Source organism: Leucoraja erinacea, chromosome 23 (assembly GCF_028641065.1).
Source record: "Leucoraja erinacea ecotype New England chromosome 23, Leri_hhj_1, whole genome shotgun sequence".
NCBI lineage: Eukaryota > Metazoa > Chordata > Chondrichthyes > Rajiformes > Rajidae > Leucoraja > Leucoraja erinaceus.
In genome coordinates this window covers 16,522,675-16,549,952 of record NC_073399.1, presented here as the reverse complement: position 1 = coordinate 16,549,952, position 27,278 = coordinate 16,522,675, and the positions used below count along the sequence as shown (strand labels likewise).

General features: G+C 39.6%; 1 protein-coding gene across 2 annotated transcripts; it reads right to left on the bottom strand.

The window, feature by feature from the left end:
- Positions 1-927: 927 nt before the first annotated feature.
- Positions 928-26,844, bottom strand: LOC129708295 (cAMP-dependent protein kinase type I-alpha regulatory subunit). Of its 2 annotated transcripts, none has more exons than XM_055653965.1 (10): positions 26,396-26,844; positions 15,323-15,487; positions 14,567-14,658; positions 13,619-13,680; positions 11,681-11,727; positions 10,508-10,666; positions 8,987-9,047; positions 8,068-8,189; positions 6,043-6,124; positions 928-5,733 (listed from the first exon to the last, which is right to left on the bottom strand). In XM_055653965.1, exons 1-10 carry the CDS (start codon positions 26,564-26,566, stop codon positions 5,561-5,563), a joined length of 1,134 nt encoding a protein of 377 aa, XP_055509940.1. In that variant the 5' UTR covers positions 26,567-26,844; the 3' UTR covers positions 928-5,560. The 2 variants fall into 2 exon arrangements, with proteins under 2 accessions (XP_055509940.1, XP_055509939.1); XM_055653964.1 differs by having other exon boundaries at positions 15,314-15,487; positions 26,396-26,840.
- Positions 26,845-27,278: the final 434 nt, after the last annotated feature.

The following is a 27,278-nucleotide window of genomic DNA, read 5'->3' as shown; positions in this document are numbered from 1 at the left end:
GGGGGGGGGGAACCACGTATAAACACTGCTGTAATTTCTACATGGTGAAATCAAAATATATAAAAATGGTCTTTATTAAAATCTGACAATATGCACTTTAACCACGTGATTTTTTTTCTATTACAAATCTCAAATTGTGGAGTACAGACGCAAATAAATAAATGATGGGTCTTTGTCCCAAACATTATGGAGGGCACAAAATCTGGAACCAAAGTTACAAAGCAAGGTATCAGGCCACTCAAAAGCACTCCACTTTCCCCTCCACACTCCAAAGACGTGCGGGTTTATAAGTTAATTGGCTTCTGTAAATTCCCCTTATTGTAGGATAGTGCCAGTGTACCGGTGATCGCTGGTCAGCACGGACTTGGTGGGCCGAAAGGCCTGTTTCCACATTGTGTCTCTAAAGTCTAAAGAAGTGATTACGCTTAAGTTAATACCCAATATTGCAGGCATATTACAGCCTGGTAATCCAGCAAATTACCTTAAATTTTGATATCTGATGAGCACATCAATAATGTGGGCATGTGGACGGAAGACAGTGGATACTGCATTCATTACATTTTTGAATTGAAGATGAGAACATTTCTCCATGGTGTGTTTTTGACAATGTATACTTAAATAATGTTTTATTTAATATTGTTATGACTTAAGTTCAAGAATATTGGCAAGAAACCAGACATTGAGATTTTTGGCCTCCCAAATTAATTTGTAATTAAGTCAAGCTATAAGAAAACGCTTCAATACAATCCACAAGTACATTTGCCAAATTGTGAGTTTGCTCGCCTCACTGATTTTATTGATGGGTCTTTTTTTAAAGAACAATGTGCAGCTTCAGATTGTAGAAAGCACTTACTGCAATATATTTCACTCAAGAATACAAGTACCATAGATATGCATTTTCTATCAGTTCAGAACAGAGGGAAACAATTTTCTTTTAAAGAATTAATTTTTATTGCTTGACCCGTCATTAGGACACTATAACAAAAGGATTATTTTTAGCACATACAGTAAATCCGGGAACAATACAAAAATGGTCCTTGGATAATCTACATTTTATCACACTATCTTCACTTTGCAAATTTGTTTTTGTAGGTGAGCTAGCTGAGAATGTCTTTAATTCCCATATAAGATAGCTAAGGCAAACTACATCAAACTGTGGTCGTTTGTACATACAGTTCTGATTGCACACAAAAGGTAAAGCTTCAACTGCATCAAATTATTCAATAAACTTATTATCAGCGGCTTTGTAATAAAATCATTTACGTAAATAAAAAATAAGGAAGTGCAACAAGCCAAAGCCAATTTGTTAAGTTGTCAGGTTTTCTTCCAAAATATGAGAATGCTCATAAATCAACATTTATTACTGGAATACTACATTAATATTTTTAAATGATTTGGGGCTCTGATAAACTGTATTGTGGAATGTTTTTAGAACAATCTGTCCAATTACCAAAAGTACTGGAGTTCATTTATCCATCACACTGATGTATCTGGAGATGATACTTTCCAGCAGCCACCCTGGTTGATTGTGTCCATCCCAGAAATAAAACTCAAGCTTACTCTCAACAATGGAGTATACATGATGAAGCAGGAATTACCTATTTAGAAAAAAGTATACTCCAGTTCAACAGTAAAACAGACATCAAATGCCACAAAAAAACAGAAGCCTGCAAACGAAGATTAGATGCAATTTATTACCACAGTGAAAACTGGGGATGGTGCTCCATGATTGCCATTTCATGGTTACTCAAAAGCATTAAACTCCAAATCAAAAACAAGTTTAAAATTAACATCAACCCTTCAATGAAATGCAGAATTCCACCTTCAAGTAAAAGGCTTTATGCTTTCAATATAGTTTTTTTTTCATAGATTTTTGTTAGCACTCTCTTCAATTTACACAGGGAAGTGCGTTGGCATACAGATTTAAAAAAAAACAAGAGTACCATCAATAAGTTTGTATTGTATGCTACATAGAAAGCAGCTAAAATAGTTCAAGTTTTTGTTTTAATCAGGCAGAGCAATATTTAGTACATGATAAATCTTTACAGAAATATTAGCAGACAATCTATAAACATCCTATGCTCAACCCGACCTCACAAACAATTTTGTTTTGGCTTGCCGTACAATCCAAATAATTCTAGCCCAAAGTCATTCTATATAGAATTATGGATATAATTTCTTCTAATTACAGCTATGTGGAATTAGTAGAGTGTGTGTGTATATGTGCGTGCGTGTATATATATATGTGTGCGTGTATGTGTGTGCGCGTGTGTATGTATATAATGGATGCATATTTAACACCAAGCTGTGAAATACTGAATTGTCATTAAGACTCAGCAAAGTTTCCACCTTTCTTAAAAGCCTCAAAATAAAATGCACTTCATGCCTTACTAAAAAACTTGAGTACATTTCAGAATGCCAACGTTATTGGCTAATTGGGATCAATTGTCCAATTTTTGGTTTCTGCCCTTTACTACAGTGTGTCTGGGTTTACATTTGCATAATACTGGCTGAGCTCTGGTGTATGTTAATAATGGAACAGCAGCGCCAGCTACTGAGAGCTATTGAAAAGTGCAACTATGATTAAATGCAAACTGCACCAACTTAAATATAAGCTATTGATCTTCATGTAAATAGCTATCACATGGCATCATTCTAGTCTAATGCAGGACAGTTAGTAAATAGCTATACTTGTCCAATGCTATGAGAGAACCAAGAAACAATGTATATTTTACATTGGGTCAGGACTGCAGCGGATTTGGTGATGTGCTGGGCAAGTACTAGTGCATGAAGTATCAGCATCAGTACTGGTGACGGTGCTGGTTTGTTTCTGAAAGGAATGTTTACTTTTTTTGCCCTTGGAATGAAATTACAAATGGTTCTCAGACACAGTCTTATTTTGCAACCCTTTCTCTAGCTCTGTCTCAGACAGATCGAAAGCTCACAACATGTGGCGAGGGAATAAATCCACAGATTATCTAATCATACTAAAAGGAACTCCTTCCATCCATGGGGTTATTTTGTTAAGATCCGAACAGCAAAAAGGGATTTGGTCAAAATCACACTGTGTCAAAACATGATCCACTCTTACAAAAAATACTTTATAATTCCAATGACTTTCACTGATTAACAACTGAAATTGGTATTTCCAATGTGGTCAGCAAACAGTAACAGACATTCAGACTGTTCGCCCCACATAAACAAAGGGCACCACTCTAAAATTGATCTTTTCACCTTGTCATCAATTTTAAAATTGAGTAAAAAGTCTTTGGAACAGAGTTATCATATTTCTCATCTGACCCTTAAACCCTTCCTTGTAGCTTTCAACATTCTAGATCTATACTCAATTTAGAAAATAGAATCTTCCATAGCTAATGCCAATATAACTTCACAACTGACCACAAGAAAACACAGGTTTTCTGGCAAGAAAAGCCATTTTAATATTTGTTGCTATAGATGAAATTGCTGTGTCTCCATGCAGTGCTCTATCAGAATTGGCAACTCATTCAAAACCAAACTCAATGAGCACATTCAGAACTAGTAATTTTCTGGCTACAACTCAAATGCTTCATCCTTAATTAACCAAGGGGGACTAATAGGTCCACTAATTACTAGTTCACAAAATAATATTTTGATATGGGGACACAACTTATTTTAAGTATCCATAAGGAAATGACTCTCTGATTTAGATCTTGTTATCACAGGTTTGATCAATTGAGAAACATGCTGACCCTTGAGCTAAACTCTACAAACTAGAGCATCACAGGGACTGATACTCTGCCATTTTGGCTAGCTCGGCTTTGCCAAAGTGTATTACAGCTGGAAAGCTATAACTGTTTCCAATGAGACATTGAGCTATATCTCCACGTGGCACATCCTGGAAGCCACAGTGACTGCAGCTGTAGGCTAAGAATCTTACAAGAAATGGTTGTTTAGAGCCATGCAGATCTACCATTAAAGAAACTAAAAATGATGATGGGCGACCTTAGTTGAAGTCTCTGTTCTCAGATGAGATATTAACTGTGGGAAACAATGCTCCCACTAGGAGTTGTACAAAGGCTCCCTTCCATTTAAATGTAGGCCTTGTGGTCAAAACTTCTCACGCATGTACCCTGGGGCACAAACATCCCAGGAGGACATTTTTTTACCTACAAGATCTTTAGCTTCCAGGGTGGCCATGCATCCTTCACCGACTGGCGATGATGTCAGGGCCTGTGCGGGTGTCGAGGATTTGAATGATTATGGATAATTTGTTTGATTGGATAGCCCTGGTTGAACATTGCATTTTATTAATACTTAGCCTTTTTAATTTAACTTTCTGCATTGCCAATCGCCAGGTAGTCTGACGGGTTGAAGAGTGAGCTTACTATCGTCTCAGGCAAATGATTCCGTTAATTTTAATTCTGCTTGTGATGATGATGGTATTTTAAACTCAGATTTTAGTGTTGATCTTAGGGGGTTTTAATGATGATAATTTTGAGGTTACTATCGGCAGTACTGAGGTTGTTGAGCCTATCAGGGCTAAAGGTGTTTCTGGTTGCCATCATGTCGATATAAGGATTGGAACTAATGATTGCTTGATGAGACAGGTTAATAATATGATGCTGAAATATTTGTATTGTACCCAATATGCATAAATCATAACTGAAGAGTATATTAACTAATCTTTTTCCTGCAAGTATCTGGCTGTCTCATCGCTTACACAAAGATGTCCATTATTTGGTAGACTACTAAATGAGATCAAAATTGACTTAATTTTCTTTCTTTTTTTAATGGTCTAAATGTAACCCTGTGTGTGAATGAGAAAATATATATTTGGAAGAATTGCAGGATCTAATAGAAGAGGGACTAAGGAGAGTCTAAAAGCATATAAAACAAATAACTTGAGTTTAAATAATTTTTCAAATTATTTTCAAAAAAATTTAAAAGGGTAACATTAATCATGGAACTCATTTGTTACCTATAACATGTCCAAGAGATCTGAACCTATTCCTTTTCCTTCCTCAAATTTGTACCAGGTGCAAACAGAAAATGCTGCTTTCAAAACACATTTTATCAGTCCTAGCCATGTTAGACATGTTTGTGGTAATTTACACACCAAGGGTTTAAAAAATCGTCAATTTTAAAGCTGCTCACCCAAGCCTAAAGATGATCAACTCGCACACATTCAGCTGATTCAAGACATGAATGCACTGCAACATCTTGAAAACAGAGCAAGCTAAAGGGTTCAAAAATCCTCTGTTCATTACCAAAGCTTATTACCTGGGTATTAATCACACTGTTTAGTTAAAACAGCAGTGTTTTAATTTTGATAGACAAAAAACATTCGGAGTTCTACACCGAGCAACAGAAAAGTACAATGAAGCTGGATTGACTGTTGAAAGCTGGTGCAATGTGAAAAAGATAAAGCAAATGCGGCATTGAATGCTACAAAGGGGAATGCTTTCTCTGATGGACAGGAAGCTGTGGGACTGGTGGTGGTGGTCTGCCACAGGAAGCGGCACTTCAGACAGACATGAGGCAGTTTGCTCTGGCGGATGCTGCAGCAGAGAAAGGGATTTCAGACAGACAATGATACAAAGCTGTTGTACTGCTGGATGTTTCGTTTAAGTATGTCTGAACAAGGACCCAGGACACGTTCAAATCGAGGTCTGTCCAGTTTCACGCACTTCAATGGACCACGTGCCACCACTGTGGCAGCACGAGGACGGTTCATCAGAAGAGCAATTTCACCTGAGAGAGAGAAAAAGGGGGGGAAAAAAAAAAATCAAATTCATCCGTAATTATGGGAAATTACAAAAAAAGAATCAAGCTACCAAACTCATGATGTTTTAATACCACACATTACATATTGCAAGCTTTTGAGATTTGATTCCTGCTGTTTGTCCCTGGTTAATTTAAGCTACATTTTGTTCTGGAACTGAAGATTAGCATTGTGGTAGTCAATGTTTCCATTAAATTCAGATTTGTAGTCAAAATTCCAATTACTTCAAAAGGGATTTTAATATTAAACCATAAAACAATAAGCAATGACAAACTCACCAAAATAATCTGATGGCCCCAATCTTCCAACTTCTACAAACTCTTCATTCTCTGACCTGCGTTGCAACACAGCTGCTGTACCCTATAAGATATGTGAAGCACACTTGAAGTAATGATATGTAAATCCATATATTCTCAACTTTGATACCGTAAACCAGGGTGGGCAACCTTGTTCTGCATAGGGGCCGGGATGCATGTCCGTGAGCGGATGCCGGGCCACATCTATCACATGTACACATGGGTCCTGCCCTCATCCCGCCCCGGATGGCAGGCATCAAATCACATGTTTACAGAAGGTAGACAAAAATGCTGAGGAAACTTAACGGGTGAGGCAGCCTCATGCAATCCTTACATGTCTCACCTGCTGAGTTTCTCCAGCATTTTTGTCCAACTTCGAATTTTCCAGCATCTGCAGTTCTTTTTTAAACGTGTTCACAGAAGGCGCACAGCCCTGCCGGCGGCTTTGCGCAGGATGCGGTACAGCCAGAGCTCGGCTGCGCTCTCGGCGGGCCGGATGATTACGGGGAAAAAAATCCGCCTGCGGGCCGGATGATTTTGGGTTACGAGCCGCATTCGGCCCAGGGGCCGTAGTTTGCCAACCCCTGCTGTAGACCAATTTGAAATATTGTTCTTAATATATCCAACAAAATACTGCCTGGTAATGGGGTTATTAATAACAAATGACTCATGGACATCCATGAGTGAAATGTATATTGAAAGAAATTCCTGACAAAGCTTAATCACTAAAATTGGATATTTTAGATTAATATTTCAGTTATAACAACTTGGACTAAAACTTTGCATATCATCAAAAAAACTTCACTCACTGAGACCAGAAGTCTGACTGCGTTACAAATTGGACACCAAAAAAATGACTAAAATGCAAGCATTTAGATCTTACAACTATCAAGTTGAAAGAAAAATTTTAATGCAAGCCCAACTCGTGAACCTGATCATCAGGTCATACATTAAGAAACTGATCCAAATTAAGCACCAAGTTTTACAAAATTAATCTCCAACTGACTGCCTAATTGCCCGGGAAAAAAATGGCGATGCCAGAAGATGGAAGACAGTTCCTCGCTGAAGTCAAAATATCGATGGAAACCCTCAATAGGAAACACCCTGAATTTAAATATGTTGTGGTTTGCAATAGATGCCAAAGATGTACATAGAGTATCAACCCTAAATAGATGCAATGCATATTTTGTCGATTCCAGGAAGAATTTGGGAGTTTACAAAGACAGTAAATATTTATGGGTAATTTCTTAATCACACAAATAGCATTCAGCAGGGTGATTCCAGGAAAACTGAACAAAGTAATCTCGAAACAGAACCCAAGAACTTAAGTGTCGAGCGTATGTACTTGAAATAGTTACGTTTCTGGAAAGCGGTCATAATTTTTGAGTTGTGATGTTATGAGGTTCTTAGGAAAAAAATTGGATTCCAAGTCTCATTCAAACCACAGCTTCCTTCTGCAGCTTCGTAATCAAGCTTCAATATAGTTATAATATTTGGTGACAATTTCTAGTGCGCTGTTAAATTGGGAATTCTTTGATTTGTACACAAGTCGCAGGTTGAGATATTGGAATTTTAATTATTTCAACATTAAATTTACTGAAAGAATTTAAACAACCTTTGGCAGAAGGCATGTACGGAATCAACAAAGATTCCTTGTAAAAATGATAAATTGATGAAAAATGACCTTAAAAAAACAATACATCAGCCAAGAAACCTCTTTTGCAGTAGAGCAGATTAAAAATAATAAAGCTTGCCAAGGTAAAACAAGGAATGTCTTCTAACTAAATCTTAAGGGACATATTATGTTCAGGTTTTTAATGCATTACTTTGCCACCAATTTAAACAGTATAAATCAAACATTTCTGGAAGAGACAATAATCAGCAAAACCGTCTTAACCAACTGCACCCAGTGGCTAATCAGAAATTTGCACACATCCATAAAGACGAGTTTGCTAAATATTTATTCTGTATTCAAATGTTATATTGTCTTACATTGATTATTCCTACCTCTAAAATAATGAAAAATTCATCGCCAGGCTCTCCTTGCACCACGATCTTCTGTCCGTCTTCAAACTGCACCGGTTCCAATGCATCGGCCACGGTCAACCGCTCCCATTTATCTAGCGATTCTGTTGGGGAGGGTGATGTGATGGAGAAAGTTACATTTACATGTTTAAAAGAATTATATAAATAATCAATCACAACATTTGCTTAACGTAACTGGCAAAATACATCAGTAATTGTAACTCTACTTTAATTATGGCATTCGCCAAAGTTAGAACGCAGCCAATTACCCGTAACAAATGTTGCTGTTTGTTTTTTGTTCAAGTACTAGGCAACAGAGTTCACTTTTTCAGTTGTAAAAGAAAATCAACAAATAACTGCAGGCCAGATACATGAATTAAACAAAGAAAATGCTGTAAACACTTTGCCCACAAAAAAACCCAACAGCAAAAGAGAAACAGGGTTAAAGCTTCAGGTCCAAAACCTTTTGTTTCCAGCATTTTGTTTCATTTCCCAATTTCAGGGATTGGATGGTCCTCAACAGGAGAAAAAAAGTCAATTTCATGATCATAGTGGGCAGGGCAAATGTTGTAAAATTAAATCTTAAACAGCAAACATCTTGTCTGTTCAAGTAGATGCAAAATGTTCCATGGTATTTATAATTCCAAAAAGCAAAATTCATTGTTTGCAAACCATTCAAATGGACCATCACAAGCTTCATTGTGCAAATATGTACATTTGATCAGAGGTTACATACAAATTGGTTGCTACATTTCTCTAAAACTTAGAAGTGGCCACTCTTCAGAAGACGTATTGGTATGAAACACTTAGGGACTTTAACTATTTTAAAAGTTCCATAACCATACGTCTTAAAATTCCTCAATCAACTGAATAAGAGAAAATTAAAGAGTTTTTTTCCTACCTAAAATGGAGACCTTACTCAGGAACTCTTCGTACATCTTTCTTTTTCTCAGCGTACTTCCCTACAAAATGAAATATTAATTATTAAATTACAAGAACAGTTCAATTTTAACTTCTCAAAGCATTTTGCACCAAACTTGAATTTTAAATGTGTTACTGACTGAATAACTAATACATTTAAGGTTTAAAGGATCTTTATGGCAAATACCCTGTCCCTTTATACACACTAAGCAATCCCCTATGGTATTGTAGTTTTGAGGTGAATCAAAACCATTTAATTGCATATTTTTGGTTAAAAGTTACAAATGTTCAGCAATTTGAAAATATGGTTAACTGTTGTACAAATGCCAATGTATAAAAGTGAACATTGATGGGCATATACAATTACAAGATTACATTTTTACAGGATGGATTCATTACTAATACGGATATCTTTAATAAATAACATATTACAACAATTCCATGCTAATTCAACAGTGTTAGCAACAGTTTAATAAAGTCGATTTCTCACAATTGATACACAAGGGGCAGGAAACTATATGTTGGTGGAAGAAAGGCCAAGCAATAGAAACAATCAATTGGGACCTAAAAATGATTGATAACATGATAGTTAAGGGTTTATATGAATTGAGAGAACTTTATTCCTCAAATTGGAAAGTTACTGATTGTACATCTTCATATCTTAATATTGTAAATATTGCAAGATTGAAAAGATATTCACATCATTTGCTTCCTTGTTCATAGTTTAACGTCAACTCTGACACATTTGGGGATAGTACCCTCTTGAATCATCTTATGAAGTTACATTTACAATGTTGTTAACCTGTAGCTCAGCAGCAATGAAAGAATACATGCAATTCCAAGTCAAGGGGATATGCAATTTGGTGTAGAACCTATAGGTGGTGTTATTTTCATATATGGCAATACTGAGGGTTTGGGGAAGTTCTTTTAAATTGCCAAATGTACCTTGCAGCTCTTATAAACTCAGACACTGATGGAGATGGAAGTGAATGTGTTCAAGCTAGTAATTAAGCAGCACGCCAATCAAGCAGATTGCTTTGCTTTGGACGGTGTCCAGCTTCTCCAGAAGCAGAGATTCCCTAACAGTCAAGTTATTCCATGGCAGCCACCAACATTCATGACTAGATATGCAAGACTACAGGTCTACTATCTGATCTGTTGGTTGTGGGATCACTTAGCTATTTGTTGCGTGTTAAGCACCTTTGAGGAGCAAGGTCACCTGCATTTAAACCCAAAAGGAAATACAGGATCAGAAAGACAGCATTGTTGCATGATTATCTGGATTGTCATGGCCAAGAATGAAACTCAACAACACGATGCTGAAATGAATGCATTGCAAACTACTAAGATTCAATTTTGGATGTTTATCTTTTCTCATCATATAACTGTCAAATACAAGTGACATGAATATATTGACTAGAATAATCAAAACAAAATTAATTTATAAAACTTAACTTACAGAAATTCCAGCAGTATCCATTTATTAAATAATTACCCTTACCATTAAGATTCTTCTGTAGCTGTCTCGATCGATACCCCATAATTTCACATTGGTCTTTGCACCAACAGTTGCAGCTCTTGGGGTTCCATAAATTAATGCAAGTTCTCCAAAACTGCCACCCTCTCCAATGCTAGTCACCCATTCATTGTTAACGTAAACCTAAGAGTAAAATAAGCGGAATCAAAACAAGTTAATGACAGATACGAGAAGCAAGTAGAAGGCAAGGCAGCATCTGAGGGGAAGGAAGCAGATTCAACATTTCAGGTCAAGGACCCTTCAACACAACTAGAAAAGTAATTTGGAGTTTAATTACATGGCTACTTGACAAATCAGTTACTTTTATTGGGCTGTAATACAAAGGAAATGCAGATGCTGGTTTATAACAAATAGTAACTCAGCCGGGCAGGCAGCATCTCTGGAGAAAATGGATAGGTGATGTTCTGGGTCGGGATTCTTGGCCAACATTTTAACAGTGCTATGGCAACACCAAAACTGTCAGTGCATCTCCAACAAAAAGTGAACTTCTAAAAAAAGTTTAATTTTTAATACAACTACTTTCTCAGAAATGTTACACAAAATCCCCACTCCCATAAAGTAGGGATAGCTGGCATAAAAACAACTAGCACCAATGGCGATTTACCAAAATAACAGCAATGTTATATGGAGTTCATTTTAATCCCTATTTTCAATCTTGCAATTTATTTTAAAATATGATCTACTGACAAGGTGCAATACAAAAATATTTCAAAACAAATTGTTGCACTGACTTCTCCTGTAACTTGGGAATGACAGTGTGTATATTTAATACATCTCTTGTATTTCTCAGTCAAAAACATGCCCAGTTTACCACGAAGAACTGTGAGGAAATAGGATATTTTGTCAGCCTTTAACATTTAATTGAGTTTTTGATGGGTGTACCACATTAATCTAGTGGTACTTTATGAATATAAGCAAGTGACATTTAGATCTCTGCATTTAAATCCGAGTCAAATTGGAGTATACAATTCGGTAACAATTAGCATTAATTTCCTGGCATATAGATGAAACAACCATCTCTAAAATAGATTATGCACCGTTTCATTAATAGACAAATTACAAGAAATATAATTCAGATATTTTGAAACAAATGCAAAAGTAGTAAATCACAATCCATTGAACAGACTGCAAACTTACATCCATCTCCCCTTGATCAATAACATAAAAATTATCCCCTTCATCACCTAGAAGACAAAAATACATCAAAACCATGGCAGAGTAAAATAAAGCAATATTTTTTTCATTCATACACACCCACCCCCTTCCCAAGAAAACATATTAACATTTTACCATAATTAAGCTTGCTTCACAGCCATTTCCCTCATTCCCTTGCCACAAACATAAACATCCAACTCTTCAAGTTTTAATCTAGCCTCACCACTTTTACACAAGAAACACACTTCATCCGACCAACTAACACATAGAAGAACACCTGGCCATAATCTCCCAAAGAACCAGTAGGAAAGAACTGCAGATGCTGGTTTAAATCGAAGGTTGACAAAAAATGCTGGAGTAACTCAGCGGGACAGTCAGCATCTCTGGAGAGAAGGAATGGGTGACGTTTCGGGTCGAGTCTGAAGAAGGGTCTTGACTCCAGCATTTTGCGTCTACCTCCTGAAGAACCATCTATCCTTGATATTTCATGGCATTTCCACCTCCAAGTTCCCGCCAAATATTTACTATATTTGGTTGCTATTGACCAGAAACTCAAGTGGACTGACTATGTAAAAGCTGTGGCTACAAGAGATGACCAGCAACTGAGTATCCCACAAGTCAAGATGATCAACAATGTCCTGGACAAAGAACCCCACTAGATTAGCATCTCGTTCATAGGCTGAGTATCATACCAACAATCCATACGATCTGTAAAGTACAATGCACTTCCTTGCCAAGACTCCACAACTTAAGCACCAATAAACCTATGACCACGACTACAAAGAACAGACACCAGCCAACACCTGCCAGTTCACCATTAAGTGGCAGAATACCTTGACTTTGAATTATAAACACTATTCTTTCAATATCATCAAGTTTGAACCCAGCAGTGCCTGAAAGCCAGCAGCAGATCAAGTGAAGGGTTCACAACGATCTTCATGGACAATTAATAAATGTTGGCCTTGCCACTGATGCCCACATCCCAAAAAAAGTGATCAACATCTTAACGTCCCGCTCCCATCACCATCCCCAAATTCCATAATGGTCATGTTTAGCTCTCAGAAGCTTTCTACTCCAAAACTTATTGTCTCTTATAATAATTATGAGCTCCTTCTTCCACCCAACCACACAAGCAGCTTTAAATCCCAGAGGACTAAATGGCTAGCTGCTCTATCTTCACTTAACCAAAAGATGTCCAGCTACTCCTGACCCATACATCTTCACTTTCACCTGATTAAACCATTTGAATTTGTTTCTATTATCACTATCTTCCCCATCCAATTCTGCTCATTGACAAATTCAAATGGTGTAGACTATTCAGACATACCATCAGAAGAAATCAAGAATAAATTCCCTGTAATAGATGACATTGAAAAAACACTTCTACAGCACTTTGTGCTTAATATCCTAACAAAACAAATATTTAAAATATTAATTTCACATATGTGGAATTAACAATGTACAAACTATAGGCAACAGGTCAAGACTGGTCCTGGAGCTGCCTCTAACCTTTTAATATATGGCTATCAAGCATATCAGATATTATTTTCCATCAAATATATTATATTTTCCTGATCAAACATTATTGTAATTCTTATTTTCTCAGTATATATGGATGTTAACTTCAATATCACATACCAAGGCAACCAATAATGGCACCAAGTTATGGCCAGAACTAAAAGCAATACTAAGCTATATTGTACCTCACACCATATAACTTGGTATTTACAGAAAAGCAAGTCGACAAAAATCCCACTTGCAAATCTACAAGAATTGATGGCTTGGACAGCAAGCTAAAAAAAAATAAAATAAGATGTCTTCATTTAATGCCACCTAACATCAGTTTAGAACTATGAGAAGTAAAATCATTTTGCTAGTAACCCACATGAAATTCAAACACGGTTTTCTTCCAGCGGTTACCTTGTTGTATGACTGTTTCACCAGCGATGTATGTGACTGGGAACATTGCATCAAAAATATCACTGCAAAATAAATAAATGTTAAAAGTGCACTTAGGAAAGGTGGAGGTAGTCAGTATTACAGATTAACCAAACAACAAAAGAAAAATGATCATGCATTCACCCTTGACATTCATTCCAATCAAGAACAGTGTAGCATATTAGCTTATTGCACCAGAGAAATCACGGACCAGTATTTTGCCAATTTCAGAGCGCCACTTTAAATCCAAAGATTAATTTACGGGTGAGATAGAGAGGAGGGAAACACAAGTGTCCAGAAATGACAAGAGTCCATAAATAAACGACAACCTTTATATAAATAAATTAATCTATTTAAGAAGTTATTTAGTATTGTGGAGTCTTCAAATCAAATTATCTCCCAAATAATCAATTATGAGATATCAACTTAACCCAAAAGGTAAAGTTTAGACTCTGGACACCAAATGTTCCATTAAACATTTTTCCTCTAGTCAAACCAAAAATCAATTCTCCACAACCAATATTGGTTAAGAAACCAAGGATATCTCAACCTAATTTATAATCAAAAAAATACTTCAGAAGTATTGTGTAGGCAATTTATATGCAGTTAATTCAATTAACGATAACGTACACAAACAGCCACAAATCTATTGTGAAACGCTGATTGGATGTTTTTTAGAATATCAGAACTTCATCTTTTTTTTAAAAAGACTTCATTGCAGAATTTTGAACATCTAACAGGCTGCAGTTTTACATCTTAAGCATAATAATAGCCTGCACAATATTCAGTCCTAACTACATGTCAAGGTCTTTATGTTAAACTCAAATGTAGAAATTTGATTAAAAAAAACAAATGCTGTCAAATCATTAAACCTTAGATAAACTATATAGACCAAATACTTTACATTCATTTATATTAGAAATTCCTCACCTTCTTTCATTGTCATCCAAATGCGAGAATAGCACATTCTTTTCAATGGCTTTAGCCAGGGCAGCCATAGTCTTGTAATCCTTAGTAATTACCTAAGTAGTTACAAAGTAAATATGTACTACTTTTAATAGGTGATAAAATACAAAACATTCTTGGATAATCTTCCTCTTTGGGTGCTATAGGAGATTGTCAGGTTGCAGATTCCAATAAAATTGATTTGCATCACCAAAAGCATGAAATCTTCAATAATCCACTAATCAAGTAGCATAAATTTATACTGTTTCTTTTCAGTTCATTCCATTGAAGTATATTTACAAGGGGCAAGAACTTTTATGAACCTCCACCAAAAATAAACCACAACTATCACTAACAATTACTTAAAAAGTGTACCGAACCATTTAATTTTGACTTTAATGGACACCAGTAACTTGTTGAGTAAATGTCTAGGCAATAAACTGATCTATAACTGAGCCAAATGTACATTTTCAACCACTAGACTGAATAAACATGTGGATTTGGTTGTAGTTAGATCCTTGATCTTGCATCTTGGTGTAGCTGAATATCTAATACACACCGATCGTATGAGATGAGACTCTATCCTAACACTTGCAATCAAATAAATTGTGGCTTTGATGTGGTGATTAACTAGCTTCCTATATGGAAACTATGTCCTTCGGAAGTCAACAACGGTGAATTATGATATATTACATTAAATTTTTCAACATGCTGGCCAAAATATGGACCTACCTTTCTTACATAAGATGCAGCATCTTCCTCTGTATAAACTTCAGCACTAATTGCTCCGCGCCGCCCTCGCTCTTTCATAATTGGATTCATGGGTGGAGGGGGAGAGATTTCATCCTCACGCGAGTCAGAACGAGAACCTGATTTCTGCTGACTGTGCATCTGTTTGGCCTCCTCCTTTTTTACATGAAGAAATGGGAAAAAGTCATTAATGAGATAGGCACCGAGACCCAAATGGCCTTCATCTGCAGATCCTGTATAAAATGAAAAACAACCAATTTGCCATACTGTTCATAACACAGAACAATTGCAATCTCAATTCAAGAAAAAGCATTTGCAATAGATAATACTGGATAGGAAAGAAGAATCGTTTCATCATTCCCAGTTCTTTGAGGGAACAATCTAACAACCATTTCACACAAGGAAAAGTTGCTGATTTAACTGGACATAGAATTCAAGGTTCCCTTCACTAAAATAGGTATCCAATGTGCAATAAACCAGTTTCCAGAGGCTGGAGGTGGAGAACCCATCATTGCCAAACCTTCTGGCCCAGAGTGCAGTCTTCAATCAAGTAGCTGGTTACAGGAGATAGCAAGGCCTAAGATAAGGGCAGGGCCTCTGAATGCAAGTTTGTGTTTTGCTATCCTGATTTTCTGGCTGTTATTCAAATTGAATTGAATAGATATTAAAGCGATTTAAAATAAACCATTCATTTATAAAAATTAAAAGAAAAGCAATGGAATAATCAAATAATTAAGAAAATGGACATTGTTCTTTCCACAACCATTTTTTTCCCCAAACTGAAATCAATGGACCTGCTGGACTTGTGCTAACCCGTTCAGGCACTTCCCCAGCCTAACCACTGTCAGTTGTGTGCCATAAGGGAGACAAGACCTTGGAACTCCTGACCACCCAGCCAATAAAATACGTATACAATTTGAGAAAAATGCATTAGAAACAGCTTTCTTTGAGATGTTTTGTTCTGTAATGGAGAAACAAAGTTGTTGTCATTTGTTCTTGTATGTCTGAAAGTGTCAACGGTTCCAATTACTTAAAATAGTTAAAATACATTAAATAGTTGATAATCTTTTTACCCCAAGATGATGCAATTTTATTATTTCAAAAAGGTTGAATTCTATTCTGTATATCAAATGTTTGGGTAGTAATTTGTGAATTGTGCCATACCCAAATGGCTATAATGTGGGATTGTAGATTTTCTTTCTACAATAACAAATGGAGTTGTGTGCAATGATTGCATAATGTTTAGTTCTGTAACTCTTTAGATAATGCATGTGTCTAGGATTTGGACAGGATTCTAGCTTGGGCTGTCAATACCATTACTTACCATTCACGTGTCAGACAATAAGCATGTCCTCAGGAAGAGCTACCCTCACTCTTTTCAGTTTTAGCAGCAAGATTATCATTATCAACATGAAATTCACCAATGTCCAGATATGCAAGTTAACCAGTTATAAATATGTGGTAATTACTGTTTATCAGAAGCTAAATTTCCCTTTCGTGACACACGCTAAAGGATTTGTTTGGCTCAAACATCGTGAACCAAAGGCTCCGTTCCCATGCTGTACTGTTTGTTCTATGTTCGAACAAACTTGCCTTTCAATTTCATGCCTTGTCACAATCTACGCAGGACAACACAAATATGACAATGTCAGTGATATTTTAAAGAAACTCCGTAATATTCTGCTTTCTTCATCAGCACCAATCCACCACTTCTCAAAGCAGCTTTGATTCTTCAGCCTACAAGTTGCAACTTTAAGGCTTCTCTGAAGGTGTATCTCAAATCTGGAGTGACAATGTCAGTAGGTGCATGGGACTACTACACATACCAACCTGGCTTGGAAATTAAGCACTTCTCACTTGCTGGAATTCTCTCCTTAACTATACTATAGGAATTCTAGATGAGAGCTCATCATCACCCAAGGATAATTGAAGCAGAGAAATATGTTCATATCCAGTAAAACAATTAATAAGAGGAGGCACAGCCTGTCCCATCACCAATTCTTCTCATAAAAAATAAAAGCAGTTTAAAATGGACCAAAGCACAGGAAATTGAATTGACCTAATGTTCTGCCCCAAATTATGCAATTTTATTCCCAATTAGAAGCAGTATTACTAATGGCACAAGGGAAACTGCCTCATCTAACACACCTTTAAAGCTTAAGATCAGCCCCTCCAGACTTATCAACTCAGAACTGGGTCTCTGCTAGTTCGTATGTAATTGGATCCTCTACTTCCACATCGGCAGACCACAATCAGTTTGAATTGGCAACAACACTTCCTCCTGATAACCAACAACACAACACCTCAAGCTGTGTTCACAATCTCCTGATCTACTCTCTATATTCATGACTGTGTTGCCAAAGCTCAAAAGCTATCTATAAATTCACCGACGATACCACTGTTGGAAGAATAATGGGAAACAATGAATCAGAGAACAGGAGGGAGATTAATAATCCGAGTCAATGGTGCCAGAACAATCTTGCTCCCAACATTAGCAACACCGAGGAATTGCTGACTTTAGGAAGGGAAAGTAGGGATCCATGGCGGGTCTTCGCAGGAGATTCAACAGGCTCAAATTTCTGGATGTGCATATTTCTGAAGATTTGTCCTGGGTCCTGAATAATGGTGTAATCACAAAGAAAGCTCATTAATCTCTCTTGTTCCTTAGATGATTGAGGCATGTCACCAAACACTCCATTGAACGTATGCAGGTGTATGGTAGAGCATAATGACTGGTCACATCAAGGTCTGGTTCTATAACTCCAATGCCCAGCAACAAAGTAGGGCACAGAGACTTGTAGACATTGTTCATTCCAGAGGTACTGGCCTGCCGACTATCGAAGGGATCTAGAGGAAGTACTGCCACAATGAGGCAGCCAATATCAAAGATCCACGCCACATTGGTCACCATCTCATTTCACTACTACCATCAAGAGGAAGATAGAGGAGCTTGAAAATCATGATGACCAAGTTCAAAAACAGCTTTTTAAACCAGGAATTATCAGACTCACTGTATAACAATAACCCAAAACTACAATCTTCTATGGACTGTGTTTTGGTTGCAATACTGACCTTGGTTTTGCACAACTACAGTTACCTAATATTATTTATATTAATATATTGTATTATTGGTACTCTATGGGCCCATTATGGGCCTCCAGAGAGTGGTGAATCTCTGGAACTCTCTGCCACAGAGGGTAGTTGAGGCCAGTTCATTGGCTATATTTAAGAGGGAGTTAGATGTGGCCCTTGTGGCTAAGGGGATCAGAGGGTATGGAGAGAAGGCAGGTACGGGATACTGAGTTGGATGATCAGCCATGATCATATTGAATGGCGGTGCAGGCTCGAAGGGCCGAATGGCCTACTCCTGCACCTGCACCTAATTTCTATGTTTATGCAAGTAAGAATTTCTTTATCCAACTGCCAGTTCACATAACAAATAAACTCTTTTGATTCTTAAGTAACAGTTAACAATTTCAACTTCAATTTCAAACGGCACGCCTGCATTTATTGGTCAGGGTGCCGAGTTTCAAAGTCAGGAAGTCCTGCTGCAGCAGTATAAAACTTTGATTAGGCTACATTTGGATCACTGTGTGCAGTTGTGGTTGTCACATTATAGAAAGGATGTAGAGGTTTTGCAGAGGGTGCAGACAAGGTTCACCAGGATGTTTCTGTATTAGAGAATATTAGCTAATATGGTTGGACAAACTTGGATTATTTTCTCGGGAAGTCAGAAGCCGAGAGGCATCCTGATAGTAGAAATATATAAAATTATGGGCCGCTTAGAGGGTAGACAGTCAAGAGTCTTTACAGCGAAGAAATGTTTAAAGGAAAATTACTTGACAAACTATATTTTTTAACACAGAGAATGGCAGGTGCCCAGAACACACTGCCAAGTAAGGTGGTGGAAGTAGATATGATAACGTTTAAGCAGCATTTAGATGTGAAAAAAAGGCGTGAAGAGGGGTACAGACCATGTATCGTTTAAATTAGCATCACAGTCAGCAGTGACATTGTGGGCCAAAGGGCACGTTCCCTTGCTCTACAAGCAATTCTCAAATGATGGGTTAAATTTTGCTGGAAAATACTAGCAGTTCCACTGTGAATTGCCAATGCAAACGGATAGGTATGCGGAGGTCTCAAAACTTGCTACAGATTCCAGTCATCCGGACTTGAACTAAGAATGCTCATGGATCCTGCTCCAGAATCTGCAAGCTCATTCACTTCAATGGGCATTTTATGACACAACAGAGAGATTTGTTTTTTTCGATTGCAGCGATTTAAAAAAATTAAAACTATTTTTATTAATTTTGAAAACCTAATTGCAGGGAAAGGTGGTGACATAATAGCTAAATTATCAACCTAGTAAAAGTTCAGAGATGTAGGTTTAAATCAACAACAGTTGTAAAATATTAATTCTTAATAATTTGAAACAAAAAAACCCACTAAATCATGTAAAAGCCCAGTTGCTTTGGAGAAGGAAAATCTGCTCCCCTTACACAAGTTTGGCTTCTAAACAACATCTGATCAACACTAATGTCATTGACTTTTAGCTGCCTTATGAAATGGGGCATTTGTTTCATAAACATTTCAATAAAATACAAGTAGAAAGCCAAATGGTGTTCGGGCTCCATCACAGATCCTTGGTCCCTGCTGGTATACAAGGAGGGGCAATCCTCGACATTTGACTTCCAATGTCAAAAATGGAAAGGGATATATTTTCTTTGTTATCACCCATCTTCTTCGTCTATTGATGAATCAGTGTATTAAACTTGGAAGAAACACTGAAAAGATACAAAGGCACAGAGTGTTCCTTGAATGAGGAACTTCAGAAACAGTTACGTGATGACACTACCACGTCTGTCTTCGATACTGGACTGAAGAATATCACCACCAGACAGGGTCAGTGGCAAATTGCAGACAACTAAAACAAGGTATAAACTTATGTTACACCAGCATGTTGAATGCACTATCTAACCCCACCTCCTTCTGAGAGTAAAGGGCCTGTCCCACTTGCATGCGATTGGCGTGAGGTCGCGCTAAGTTCGAGCGTGAGGTCATTTACATCATGCTTACAAATCAGCTGGGCAGGAGGAGGTGACGTCATCACGCAACCTCATGCCGGGCAGTGACGTCATCACGCAACGCCACGCTCTCGGCGTGCGCCATCAAGATGACGCCTACGACCGCAATGCGCCTGCGTGCGTAGGCGGGCCGACAGGCCGTTGGCGTGTGAAGATTTCGGCCACTGCAAGAATTTCGGAGCCCCGCGCGATGTCGGGACCAGCTCCGCACAACTCCGCGCTTCTAAGTGGGACCGGCCCCACGCAGCCATACGGTGCCCGTACAGCTCAAGCGGCCACGAGGTCGTGGAATTTACGAGTCAAGGTCGCGTAAGTGGGACAAGCTCTTCAGTCTTCATCAGAGAGCCAATTCACACCACGAGCCATCAAGAAACAGCTGCAAGCACTATATACAGAAAACCCGATGGAACCAGACAACATCCTATTTTAGTACCAAACAGTCCAGAACTGGCTCTGCTTCTAGTAAAGTTTCAAATATAATTAGAACTGTGATATCTACTCACTATGGAAACTTACCTAGAGGTGACATGAGAGTGACATGGGACAATAATAAACCACTTCCATGCTAATTCATAAAGACAAAAATAATGTACAAGGATTGTACAAAGCCAATCCAAATTATTTTAAATATCTTAATATTTTAGTGTTGCAATGTCACACTGCATAGATACAAGTCAAACTTAGTTATACTTCCCTCTGAATATTAAAAAAGTGAACAAGAACCCTTCACAAGGAAATTCTGATCACCCTCACCAATAGCTAACACATTCTACTTCATTAGCTCGGGTATCTCTGTTCTTGTATACAGGATTGAACGGGAGTTTAAAACATCAAAGATATAGTCCAAAAATACATGGTCGCCAATTCCTTCTCTCCACAGATGCTGCCTCACCCGCTGAGTTACTCCAGCATTTTGTGCCTACCTTACCAACATCACAGCATAATGAAGTAATGGTTACATCGGTTATTGCAGTTATACACTCTTAAAATGTCTTACCACTTTAATGGACTGCACTTTATTGGTACTGCTGGCTATCTTTCTTACTAAAAGTCTAATCTTGACCACTTCCTGTTGTTCTGTACATTGATTTTAGAAAAAACGCTGCCATTTACGGCTGTGATTTTTGGACATCTCAGGATAAGAGGATTTTTCCCATCGATGAAAAATAAGAGTTATTAGTATTTAAAGAATGTTGAGATTCCCTCTCTCCTGAAAGCCATGCCCCTTCCGGAGGGACTATAAAACCCGGAAGTCTGGAGGTACCTCGGTTCTCTACAGGTTGGGGGTGCGAGAGGTCGCAATTCTCAGTCTGAGCTGTGAATAACACTGAACACATGTCTACTAAACTGAATGGTTTTACTGACCTGGCAGTGCTCTTAATGGCTGGTTTGAAAATGCTAAAGTGTGTTTTGCTTTGAAAGTGCTAACACTGTGTTGCCTTTGGTTTTGAAAGTGCTAAAGCAAGCTGCGTTGCCTAATTAGAGCTACCTTACCTAATTAGAGCTGCCTTGTCTAATTAGAGCTGCCTTGCCTTCTATATAATTAAAAGTCTAATCTTGACCACTTCCTGTTTGCGCTTTACATTGATTTTAGAAAACACGCTACCATGTACGGCTGTTATCTTTGGCCATCTTACTCGGAGTCCCCCTCCACTCATCAGGTGCCGAGGATTTTTCCAATCGATTAAAAATAAGAGTAATCAGTGTTTAGAAAAAGTTTAGATTCTCTCTCCTGAAGGCCACGCCCCTTCCGGAGGGACTATAAAACCCGGAAGTGTGGAGGTGCCTCAGTTCTCTGCAAGATGGGGGAGCGAGAGGTTGCAATTCTCAGTCTGAGCTGTTAATTACACTGAACACATGTCTACTAAACTGTGAGTGGTTTTACTGACCTGTCAGTGCCCTTAATGTGGTTTGAAAAAGTAGTTTGAAAATGCAAAAGTGTGTTTTGGTTTGAAAGTGCTAAAGCTGTGTTGCCTTTGGTTTTGAAAGTGCTAAAGCTGCCTTGCCTTTGGTTTTGAAAGTGCGAAAGCGAGCTGCCTTGCCTTTGGTTTTGAAAGTGCGAAAGCGAGCTGCCTTGCCTTTGGTTTTGAAAGTGCTAAAGCGAGCTGCCTTGCCTTCTATATAATTAAAAGTCCCTTCTGGGGCAAGGGACTATAAAACCCGGAAGTGTGGGCGTGGCTCAGTCTCTGCAAGATGGGGGTGGGAGAGGTCACGACCTGATGTCTTTAGTGGCCTTGCACCCTGCTTGAAATGGTATGAAACTGCACTTGAATTTGGTGCCCTTGCACCCTGCTTGAAATGGAATACCCGTGAGTCAACTGCGAGCCCACCTGCCGTGAGTGAGCTGCCAGCAAGACAGGCTTGAGTGGCTGTGCCGCCAGTGCAAGAATCCATTTGGCTCACAATGTCCATACTAGCTCTCTGGAAACCAGTCCCTTCAGCGCACCACACCCATTCTAGCGCTCCAGAAAGCCCCCCCCCCACTCCCCCCACTGGCCACCAATACTGGAATTGGTGGAGAGGTGAAATATTACATTGGGGACCTGCCCTCCCTTGTGATGCTGGGACCCAAAGGGTCCCACTTAGTCTAGTACCATTATAAAGTTAGAGAATTTGTGATATAAACAGTCTATAAAAGCATTTATTCCATGATAATTTATTTAAATTGTTCCCAATTTATTAATGTTAAATACTTGCGTATGACCACTAATCCAGAGATAACCAGTCCATTCACAAACTTTATGTGCACAGGTCAAGTTTTTTAATATTTATAAGATGTTCCAAAATAATAGCAAGTCTGCTCCAAACATATAATGATGGGAACCAATATTTCTGCAAACATCCATAACCTGTTAACAACTATCAATATAATCAACTCCTACCTATCAATATAATCAACTTCTACCATCTATCAATTGTTATCTGAAGCAATTCAGACAGAGCAGCTCATCACCAAGCAACAAATGTGTGCCAAAAATGCAAGTTTCAGCGTTGTTACTGAAATCATTGTATTTGTGATACAAGACTTTAAAAAACAAAGAAATACTAAAAATTCCATGATATCCTTAAAGTTGCAGCAAAATTTGTTGGAGTATTGTGTGCAGTTTTGGTCCCCTAATTTGAGGAAGGACATTCTTGCTATTGAGGGAGTGCAGTGTAGGTTCACCAGGTTAATTCCCGGATTGGTGGGACTGACATATGATGAAAGAATAGATCGACCGGGCTTATATTCACTGGAATTTAGATGGCATTCTTGCTATTGAGGGAGTGCAGCGTAGGTTTACACGGTTAATTCCAAGAATGGCGGGACTGTCATATGCTGAGAGAATGGAGCGGCCGGGCTTGTACACCCTGGAGTTTAGAAGGATGAGAGGGAATCTTATTAAAAACATATAAGATTGTTAAGGGTTTGGACATGCTAGAGGCAGGAAACATGTTCCCGATGTTGGGGGAGTCCAGAACCAGGGGCCACAGTTTAAGAATAAGGGGTAAGCCATTTAGCATGGAGACGAGGAAACACTTTTTCTCAGAGTTGCGAGTCTGTGGAATTCTCTGCCTCAGAGGGCGGTGGAGACAGGTTCTCTGGATGCTTTCAAGATAGCTAGATGGGGCTCTTAAAGATACCAGAGTCAGGGGATATGGGGAGAAGGCAGGAACAGGGTATTGATTGGGGATGATCAGCCATGATCACATTGGCTCGAAGGGCCGAATGGCCTACTCCTGCACCTATTGCCCATAAAATCAATGGGATAAAGGGCTCGATTTCCATGTTTATCTTTCCATGGCTCTAAGAAATCTTTAAAAGTGTCAACCTCACCAGAGGCAAGGTAGGGCAGTATCAACCATACACAAGGTAGGCGGCGCGACTCTCGTCAGCAGGGGCCTCTGCAGCCCGTCTGCGTTTTTATTATTTTTTGTCTGTTTCTATGTAGTTTTTGTTATTTTTTGTTGGGGTGTGTGTGTGGGGGGGTGGGGTGGGAGGGAGGGGGTAACTTTTAAATCTCTCCCTGCACGGGAGACCCGACCTTTTCTTTGTCGGGTCTCCGTTGTCGTTGGGGCTGCAACGAGGAGCGGCCTCCAACAGGAGAAGACCGGGGACTTTGGTGCCGACGACTCACCTCACCGTCGCGGAGCTGGCCGAGTCCAGAGCGGGTGGCCCGACCTCCGGAGATTCGGAGGCTGCAACTGCGGGTCTGGCGGATGGCGGCACCGGGAGCCCGCGGGTCCCTGGAGGGAGACCGCTTTTCAGGGCTCTCGCAACGGCGACTTCTCCCGCCCGAGTTGCGGGGTTGAAGAGCTCCTGGAGCGGGGCTTGACATCACCGCCCCGCTTGGAATGGCCGCGGGACTCTGCGAGCGCACGCCGGGGCTCTAACACCAAGACCCGGTGTGCGACCTCGCACCACCCGGCGTGGCTTTAATGGCCGCGGGACAATCGCCATCGCCAGCCGGGGGCTTTGACTTGGACTCTGACGTCGGGGGGGGGAGAGTGCAGTGGAGAGATAAGTTTTTCTGGCCTTCCATCACAGCGATGTGATGGATGTTTATGTAAATTATGTTGTGTCTTGGGTCTATTTGTTTGTAATGTATGGCTGCAGACACGGCATTTCGTTTGGACCTCAAGGGGTCCAAATGACAATTAAATTGAATCTTGAATTGAATCTTGAATCTATAGGAAAATATATATTTTCCTCACAATATTTAACTGGAGGAAATGTTGACTGAAAAAGGATCATATGAACAAAGTACTAGAAAGAAAAGTTCACTACTAGAGGGACACAGCATATCAGGCAACATCCGTGGAAGGAAATGAACAGACATAATTTAGATTGGAACCATTCTTGAGACTTTGGTGCCAACCTGAAACATTGTCCATTTCCTTCCACGGATAGACACAAAATGATGTGAATAACTCAGCAGGTCAGGCAACATCTAAGGTAGAGATAGATAGATTCTTGATTAGTATGGGTGTCAAGGGTTTTGGGGAGAATGGGGTTTGGAGGGAGACAGACCACCTATGATTGAATGGTCGAGTAGACTTGATGGGCCGAATGGCCCAATTCTGCTCCTATCACTTATGACCTTATGATCTCTGGAGAAAAATAATGTCCATGGATGCTGCCTGACTCCACAGTTTGGCAATTTGCCTATTGTTCAAGATTTCAGTATATGTTACCTGAAAATTTAGATTTAGATTCCTTTATTGTCATTCAGACAATTATGTTACGAAACGAAATTATGTTGCCTGCAGTCATACACAGAACCAATAAAAACAAAACATACAATAAACACAAATTAAACATCCACAAAAATGTAGAGGCAATGAAAGTTAAGAATATCAAATTAGAACATCTTAGTTAAACCTAATATTTAGGTAAAGTCAACAAGGGATAACATACATGTGCATTTGGAGGGAACTAATAACACCAAACAATAGGCAACAGTTCAGAGATGTGTTGGTTGTGATTGGATAAGACTGGAAAGAATGTTTATACAACTGCAGACTGTCAGCATTAAATAATATAAAACAATTCACACGTCATTCCTCGACATTTCAAATGAAATGATCTGATATTTTAAAGATCTAACCAGCAGGAAATACAATACAATGTGGACAAGCGATAACACTTTTATATCTAACCACATAACAGGCTGTTGTTTTTAATTGCCAAGTAACCTTCTTTGTTTCAAACTTATTTGTACGTGCCTTCCCGATGTTTTGACTAACATGGTGTTCGTATCCTGCTTTGTCTTTGTCAATTGGCTCAACATAATGTGCAAAAACGTAAACAAGTCCCGTCCCATCCCCATTAATGTCTGTAACATTTAAATTGTATAACACGTTCTCCAACCAACCGCCACGAATTATATACGCATGACTAGGTTAAACTTACGTTTACCACCAAATAGGACCCCATAAAAAACAAGATCACGTTTGCTCCCCGCGCGAAAAAGAAACGTAAACTACACTCCAAACTCACTTTCTCGAGTTTCTCGAAGTACTCCCTGAGGTAGGCGATGGGTTTCTCGGGCCTGGAGATACAGAGCTGCACAATGCAGTCCTTGAGGACCTGCTGTATGTTGTGTTTGTGAACATATTGCTCGCATTCTCGCAGGCTGCGCTCTTCTTCCCCGCTCCCCGCGGCCGCCATCTTAACCACCCAGCCGACGCTCGCCGCTCACAGCCGATTCGCCAGGCCCTGAGCGACCCGTCGTCGTCGTGTCGTCGTCGTCGTCGCTGCTGCTGCTGCTACCGCCGCCGCCTCCTCCTCCTCCTCCTCCTCGCCGCCCTTCAAGAAAGAAAAACACGGGCCCGACGGTAAAAGGGCGACTTCTTCTTCCTCCGTCCGGGGAGTTTGAGGGGAAAGAGTCGAGGGCCGAGCGGGTATTGCAAGCGGCGGCTGGAGGGCCCGGTTTGTGCAACGGCGCAGGGCGAGTGCTCCCCGTCACTGTCACCTCGCACCGGAAACCAGCCGCGCCGACTGACGTCAATCCGCCCGCGGGGGGTTGGGGGGAGGCGGGAACACAGGCCGTCAGCGCACAGGCGCGCGCACGGTGCACCCGCATTCTGCCCTCTTCCCGGTGCACCCGCACGCTGCATGCTCCTTGCTCCCGGTGCACCCGCACGCTGCATGCTCCTTGCTCCCGGTGCACCCGCACGCTGCATGCTCCTTGCTCCCGGTGCACCCGCACGCTGCATGCTCCTTGCTCCCGGTGCACCCGCACGCTGCATGCTCCTTGCTCCCGGTGCACCCGCACGCTGCATGCTCCTTGCTCCCGGTGCTCCAGGTGCGCCCGCACGCTGCATGCTCCTTGCTCCCGGTGCACCCGCACGCTGCATGGTCCTTGCTCCAGGTGCGCCCG

What these genes read in the sequence shown, in the direction of transcription:
- LOC129708295 (XM_055653964.1), bottom strand. Translation starts at nt 26,566, where the DNA reads ATGGCGGCCGCGGGGAGCGGGGAAGAAGAGCGCAGCCTGCGAGAATGC. An exon ending in ACTTCGAGAAACTCGAGAAA is followed by an intron (nt 15,488 to 26,395) that starts GTGAGTTTGGAG and finishes CATGTAAAAAAG; the next exon opens with GAGGAGGCCAAACAGATGCA. An exon ending in TTGGATGACAATGAAAGAAG is followed by an intron (nt 13,681 to 14,566) that starts GTGAGGAATTTC and finishes TTTATTTTGCAG; the next exon opens with TGATATTTTTGATGCAATGT.